Source organism: Leptidea sinapis, chromosome 41 (genome assembly GCF_905404315.1).
Source record: "Leptidea sinapis chromosome 41, ilLepSina1.1, whole genome shotgun sequence".
In the NCBI taxonomy this organism is placed as follows: domain Eukaryota; kingdom Metazoa; phylum Arthropoda; class Insecta; order Lepidoptera; family Pieridae; genus Leptidea; species Leptidea sinapis.
In genome coordinates, this window is record NC_066305.1 from 6,140,824 (window position 1) to 6,148,818 (window position 7,995).

General features: G+C 34.4%; 1 protein-coding gene across 2 annotated transcripts; it reads right to left on the reverse strand.

The window, feature by feature from the left end:
- Positions 1 to 844: 844 nt before the first annotated feature.
- On the reverse strand, positions 845 to 7,769 carry LOC126976605 (RNA-binding protein cabeza-like). Of its 2 annotated transcripts, XM_050825024.1 has the most exons (7): positions 7,562 to 7,769; positions 7,301 to 7,468; positions 6,840 to 7,209; positions 4,824 to 4,855; positions 2,497 to 2,642; positions 1,483 to 2,102; positions 845 to 1,160 (listed from the first exon to the last, which is right to left on the reverse strand). In XM_050825024.1, exons 1-7 carry the CDS (start codon positions 7,569 to 7,571, stop codon positions 1,133 to 1,135), a joined length of 1,374 nt encoding a protein of 457 aa, XP_050680981.1. In that variant the 5' UTR covers positions 7,572 to 7,769; the 3' UTR covers positions 845 to 1,132. The 2 variants fall into 2 exon arrangements, with proteins under 2 accessions (XP_050680981.1, XP_050680982.1); XM_050825025.1 differs by lacking the exons at positions 4,824 to 4,855; positions 7,301 to 7,468; positions 7,562 to 7,769 and having other exon boundaries at positions 6,840 to 7,121.
- Positions 7,770 to 7,995: the final 226 nt, after the last annotated feature.

A 7,995-nucleotide genomic window follows, 5' to 3' on the forward strand; every position in this document is an offset into this window, starting at 1 on the left:
ATAATCTTACATTGAAGTGCTTAGGTAATAACATCAAAAATGTGAACTCATTTAATTCCCAATATAACAAAAATATCTTTAATTAAAAATGGTGCAGTGTGAATACGCCTATAGTAGCGGTTTAGTTTATGACGGCATCTTTTGAGGAATATTGATTGGATAATGTCTTTCTCACATTCTCTAATCACAGAGCATTATGATTCAGAGTATTTATTACGCAGACAGGCCGATCTTTTTAACCTAAATGTATGCATTACATAGCTTCAAACTATCTTTATTGGATAATTACATAGGTAAATAAAGTAAATACAAATTTAGAATGATTTTTGTCAGGTAAAGTAAATGCACATACAAAATAACTAGGTCTTCATGGCAAAATGAGCACATAAATTGCCTCAGAGCTGCAATGAATAGTATCTGATATTGTCGCATCTACGTTGTTCATTTGTTTTAGGTCAAAGAGAGTTCAGAAAACAGCTTATAAGGGTTGCGGGATGCAGTTTTTGCGAAAACTAGCACTTTAAATATTGTATTAAAATATAATGCTAATTCATTTCTAACTTCACATAGAGACATTAGAGATGACTTAAGGAATGTCTGGTTCAAAAGCATAGTACATCCATAAAGTTTCACCGTGAATGATACAGCAGGATAGACTCCCGCTATTCGTTCACGATGGCGTGCGCTCAGATGTGTACAATGTACTGTTACTGTAGTAAATAACCTCTTTTAGTATGTAGGCACCTAGTACCTACGTAATAATATCGTACAGCGTCAGTAACTCCCATATGAAAAGTAGAGCAAAATTTCAGCTAGCTCTAGATTATAATAATAAAAGACACGATTTAAATACGACGTTTATTTCGATACGAAAGTCATACTTACAGCTAAAAGACATAAAATTTTTCATAGCTGTATATGAAATTTTTACTCTCAAGTAAAATGTTAGAAAATAAAACAATTTCTATGTAAGTCTTAATTATGCTTTTTGTGGGCACTTATAATTACAATTAGTGTTGAAAAGAACCGCACTAAATAATAATTACAGTCAACACTATTTAATTAACACTACTTAATGATTTATAATGACTTATTTTAATTAGAATGTAGTTTATAAGACATATGTAACTCCTCAATATGGTCGCTGTCTGTCTCTGCCTCTGTAAAAGACACAAACAAGTTAAATATCTTTCAATATTAGATTATAATAAATGTTAGTTTTAATTCAAAGGGGACTTCAGAATACGAATAGATTCGTGGTTGTTTTTTTAAGAATAAACATATTTTAAACTGTCATATTTAATACTTGATAGGTGATATATCATCTTATTTTATCAAGAATTGTCATTAGTAATTAAATTTAATTAATTAATTTAGTGTAGTAATTAAATCTGACTTCAAAGTAAATGTTTTAAGGTGTGTTTTCTACAGTACACATATCAGTTCAAACATCAGTTATCAGCAGTACAAGTGTTAGTTTACCCTCCGTCGCCCCTCATGGCGCCCCCGCTGGAGCCCCGGTCGCCGGGCCCGCGCCGGTCTCCGCCGCGCTCGGGCCGGTCCGAGCCGCGCTCGGGTCGGCCGCCCCAGCCGCCGCCGCCCCCCCGGCCGCCGCCTCCCCCCCGACCGCCGCCGCGCCCGCCGCGTCCTCCGCCGCCGCCGCCACCCGACGACGAACCGTCGTCGCTACCGCCCGGCTTATCTTCATTGCATCTGTTACAGTTCTTTCTCCACGAGAAGTTCGTGTTGCCGCAGCTCGGGTTGGGACACCTCCAGTCCCCTTCCCGGTTGCCGGAGGGCGGCCCCTGCCTCCCGCCGCCGCCCCCGCGGGGTCCTCCGCCCCCGCCGCCTCCTCCTCCTGCGCCGCGTCCGCCCCGGAAGCCGCCGCCTCCCCCGGCTCCTTTTCCCCCGGCCCAAGTATTCTGTCTCTGGGCCAGAGACACTTTAATTGTTGCCCCGTTGAAATCTTTTCCATCAAACCATTGGATAGCCGAGGAAGCGGCATTTGAATCTTCATATGTGACAGTAGCCTCCCCTTTCGGCTGACCGGTGGCCTTGTCTTTGTACATCCATACTTTAGGGCGCTGAGTCTTCTTATCAGTCTTAAAGACAAAAACTAGATCATTATAACCTTACTCATAGTCTCATTATTACCATAGAAGTTGAATGTAACTAGTAATTTTTAGTTTTTGTGAGTGAAAACTGTAAACACCAAGGTTATTACAGTTTAAAATTAAGAGGACCCATAAGCTGATTTACGCCTTTTTCAGATTTACGACAAACTAATACAGCTCCGAATAAAAATCATGAGTTTAAATTCAAAAATCAGTGTTTCAGTTTTTACTAAATAAAAAATATCTCCTCCAATCATACTAAAATTTTGAAAATTTAATGGGATAGAAATATACTCTCGAACTCATTTTCCCTACTTATCATAAATTGTAGTTTGTTTTGCAAACATTGCATTATAATTTTTTAAATAATAGTCTTGTGTACCTTAATTATACCAATAGCGCCAAAGTGTTGACATAATTCATCTTCAGTTGTATCCGGATTCATGCCTTGAATGAAGACAGTATCTTCTTGAGTTACCATGTCACCTCCACCCCGGTCCCCTCCATAGCCACCTCCGCCTCCAGGTCCTATAAGTTACAAAGATTGAATGTCTTATCCTGTACACAACATTACCAAATTGCTTCATTAACTACCCCTCAATATTTTATAAACGCATAACAGTTTCGTTGCACAATACATAACAACGACAGAACTTAACATGTATGGATTTTAATTAACATTTACCACATACACATACAATAGTTTAAAAAAGGAATTTAATTATGGGCCGAATATGGTTTGAACTTGGTATTTTGTAGCATATAATCCAGTCTCTAATTATTAGCAATCAAAAAGGTGCAGATATTTTGTTTAGTATTTTCTTAGACCGAATATCCCAAACCAAACCGAATGTATAACGAAGTTCGGCCCATCCCTAAATGAAATTGCATCTGCTATGCGTTTAAAATCTCAAAGCAATAGCAAGTAGTCTGTTGTTAAAATCTATAAATACCAATTGATGTAGAAATTGATTTTTAACTATGAACCCTTGATACCTTTACACAATTTGTAGTGAACCAACAATTGATACCAATCATTAAAGACAATATTCAAATAATGACAGGGCTGCCAAAATAACACATAAACCACATTACTTCTGTTTTTAAATACATAAAACTAATACCATTGCGTAAAAATGTGTCGTACATAATTCTCAAACATCTCTTCTTGTTTTTGGTATATCTTGTTCAGTACACACGACACACAGATACTCAACACATTTAAGTTAACTTTACTGACCCGCTAGAAAATTACTACCTCCTATTAAATTTTCCGCAAAATAAAATAACACTAAGGATACATTATATTGCTGTTTTACTTTTGAAAATTTATTTTCAAAACTGCAATAACACATCCTACTTAAAATATAATGCATAATACCTTTTTTACGTTACAGTGTGGATTGACTATACTCAATAGCTCTTGCAATTCTTTTTTTACATTTAATTACACTAATTTTTAACAGATGAAGTCACATTTGAATATTTTTATTGCATCACTTTACAAAGATTGCAGTTAAAGTAATGACACTATAAATGTGTTGTAATGTTTCTTGCCTAAATTAAATTGCGATTAAAGTTCTCTTCTCTGAAGTGGTGGTAAATGGTAAAATGTATAACTATTGACATTCAAAAGTGTCAATTATTTGATCATAAATACAGTGAAATTGATTTTAATATTTTGAACTATTGTTATTGCTGAAGATATGTCCTCTATTCTGAGAGTCCGCAGTAGCATGGACTCCGGGAGTACACTATTATCCATAAATTTAACACACACAACTCTTCTTGATATCAGTTAACACTCCAATACTGCTTCATGAAGTTAGTTCCACACTATCATTACTTGGTAAACTACACACCAGCAGACATTTAACACACATAAAATAAATTATGTACTTGTCTTCTTGATAAATATTAAAAAGAGTGCATAATTTATTAATGAATTAGTAAATATGGTTTTATCTTTTGCTCCAATACCAGTAATAGGAAAGTACAGTGTAAACTCCATGTAACATCACTCGATTTAATGACAACCTCAATAAAACGTCAAAATCAATTGGCTTTGGTTGGTTTTTGTCATCCATACAATAAGTTCTACATAGCATTACACCCACTCTCAATAACGACAACAATTGAGTAATAAAAAGTACCTTTTAAGTTGCTAAAATTAGTAAAAACTTTACAGCTGTGTAAGCTCTAAAAGCAGCTGAATTATTGGAAAATTACTTCATAACCAAGATGATATAGTAAGATATGAATAAAATGAGTAAAAAAATACAACAAAATTACTGGTGCAGCAAATGACGCCAGACAAAAATAACTGACTATACGAAATAGTGTTCAACTAGGATTATTTTTTATGTACATAACCACTAACACTAGCCTGAAATAAACTTTTTCTTTTTCTAATTCTGATTTTTCTTCTCTCCATTTAAAATATCTTTCTATGACGCCAAAAAATCCACAACCCTTCGGTGTGGTTATATAGAGTTTACACTGTACTTATTTTTAAATTATGTATTCTTAGAACCACTGCAATTTGACAAAATTCAACCAATTGAACATAAATATGCTATGATTTGTGACTATAATTATAAAGTAAATTCAGGACACTTTTCAACATTACTATAATATTTGGCAGCCCTTCAGAAGTTACGGTAAAAAATATGACAATAGCACCACTCGTAAATTCACGAGGAGCTTTACCTTTATTATAACCACCCCCCCTGCCGCCGCCACTAAAACAATAAAAACATCGTTTAGTTCACACAGGCAGGTTGGGGGCACACTGAACGTAGCACGCTGATTGACACCTAACATCCATTTATGTGACTTTTCCATTTGATCCTTTTCTGAACCGTTTTGCAAAACCTTGATACCTTGAACATCTTAGAATATTTTGTTTTGCAATAAATGTTCACATTATGGGTAAATATCACAATATGATGTCATGCAGATTTTCTTGAAAAAGTGTTTAGGAAAGTTCTTGTTGGCAAAGATATGAGAATTAATGAAAAATTTTCTTAAATTTCTTTATATTCAAATTATATAAAAAATTGTCAAGCATCAACACTTTTTCAATACCATTTTACACAATATAGTAGAAAATAATAATATAAAACCACTAACTGTAAGCAGTTCTAATACCTATAAGAAAACAACCCTGTATGAATACTATTTGACCAAGGTACATTACCACCATTATTGTTCACCATAATTATATATATTAATGTTTTCCTTAAACAACCGTTTCTATAATCAGTATTGAAATGGTGTTCTAAATGACAACCTGAAGTTGTCTCATAGATGAGAGAACTATACCTATGTTTCTAAAATCTTCATTCAAAACAATATCTGCTTACGAAACAACAGTATTGTACCAAAAAAAATTTGTATACAACTTGATTCTTGCACAGTTCAAGAGTCCCTGCAAAACATACAATGTTTTTGTAGAGACTCTTGAACCTTAAAATAACTCTCAATTGACTCTTAAGTATGAAAAACATATTTATTCCATCCACGGATGTAATTAATATTCATATCATCAAATAGTACAAAATAATACAATTTTCAAGTCAATAGGAACAAAATTGGCTATTAGGAGACAGCCAATATGGTTTGTGTCTTATTTTTTTGTATTTTGGTTAACTGAAAATTTTAGCTAACTATAAAAAATACCTACCCGTTCCTACATTACATAATATTTTTCGGAATAAGTAAGAAAATAATAATTTTAACAACAATCAGTTTAAGTCTTAAAATTAAACAGCATGGGATAAAACAGTGTGATAGCTAAAATAGCTTTATGAAGTGGTTCATGTTGTTTAGTAACACCCTTATTCATAATGGTCCGTTAACTTTAAACAGCCGCTAAGGAGTGTTTTTTCTCATTCTGACTTAGGTCAATGCTTTAAGTTAGCAGACTATTATGAATAAGGGGGTGTTTAAGAATAATAAAAATTAAATGATAAGACTAATTAAATATTTATATTAGTGTTCTATTACTATTTATGTTTTTTTTAAATACAACCATTATTGTATGGATTAATTTTTAAAAACTCAAGTGCTATCAAAATAAATACTACTCTATGAAAGTGATTACAATGTCACAATGTTGTGGAACCCAACTTTTGTCAGCATTCAGTATTTATCACTATCTGAGATGACAAATTTATTCCCCCATTGAATTGTTAAAATTGATAATTTATAAGTCTTAATAATTGGCAAAGGACCTCATCTAAACCCTCAACCAATAACAACAACAAGCCAATGACCATCAAAAAAGAGGATATTGAGAAAGGAGAGGAGAAAGAGGTTGCATTTATAAAACCCTAAAAAAATACCCAGTAATCTTGGAGTTGTTTTAATATACAACATATTTGAGCTGTATTTCACTATTTGTAGAGCCTTACTGAATGTGTATTTTTTTTTATCTTATAGATAAGTGGCAATGAGATAAATGAAGAATAACAGTCTCATCTATGTTAAGTATCAACCAACATATTCATTTTAGGACTATTACTTAGTTCATATGTAAATTTATAATAAGTTTTGTCCTCTTATATTTTTACTAGGTATTGAGTGAGATTTTGATTTTATAGAGATATTATTTCTTTCAATATGTAATATATTTCTGGAACTGTACATACAAGCTGATATCATGATAATATCTCAGTGATATACTAATTAATGTAATATAAAAATAAATAAACCAATCCTTACCCAAAGTTTCCATCTCTATTTCCTCCATCTCGGTTGTAACTGGGACGGTCTCCACCACCATATCCACTCCTGTCACCACCAGAGAAGTTGCTTCCTCTATCACCCCCATAGCTTGAGCCCCCACTGCGATCGTTTCCGCCTCCATATCCTCCGCCTCGCCTTTCACTATTTCCGTAATTGCCTCCACCACTTCTATCGTTGTTGCCAAAATTACCGCCACGGTCATTGTTGCTGGAGTAATTGTTACCTCCACTACGTTCACTATTGGCATTGTAATTACTGCCATTGCGGTCAAAGTTTCCACCACTGTTGTAAGATGAGCCATAATTTTGTCCATAGCTATCTTGGGTGTTATATCCTGCACTACCGCCTAGAAAAGCAACAAGAAAGACATGATAGAATACGTGATCATTAGGGTTATGTGTATTCACAATATAAAATTGAGAGAGATAAGTCATTACCTCCACCAGAACTTTGTTGATTCCAGCTTTCACTGGCATTTTGACCTCCATAACCAGCTTGATTATAGCCAGCAGCCTGTGGGGCGTTGTATGTGCCGTCTGCTGAACCAGATCCAAGAGATGGCGGAGGCATCGAAAATTGCCCAGTGTATGAGCTATTGCCGTATTCTGCAGGCAAAAGAGCAATAGGAAAAGAAATATTATAATTAGAGGGCGATAAAGTTAACTAAAGATATTTATGAAAATCTATATAATACTTACGATCACCCATTGCTTACTTCCTTTGTAGATCACAGATATATAATTTAAAGTTCAATATATATTTTTAACTACACAACATGGCATTAATTAGTTTGTGTTAATTTATATATTTAAGGACATAATAATTAATTAGTTAATAAAACCGGCCTTTACCAAACGACGCTTAACCGGACACGAAACTACTTTCAAAATGGCGGATTGCGGGACCGCGCGGGACCAATCCCCAAATAACTTGACGGCTGACGCATGCAGATCCGGACCACAGAACACAATGGTAGTTTTCCAATTACAGAGTATAATGCGACTCAGTTGCGCACAATGCCGAATTGTGCTGATGCTTATTTGGAATATGAATAAAATTTAAAATGCACCAGTAGATTGCGTGTACTAAGTTCAGTGTTGAAAAAAAATATTCATAGAGTTAGCAATCTAAT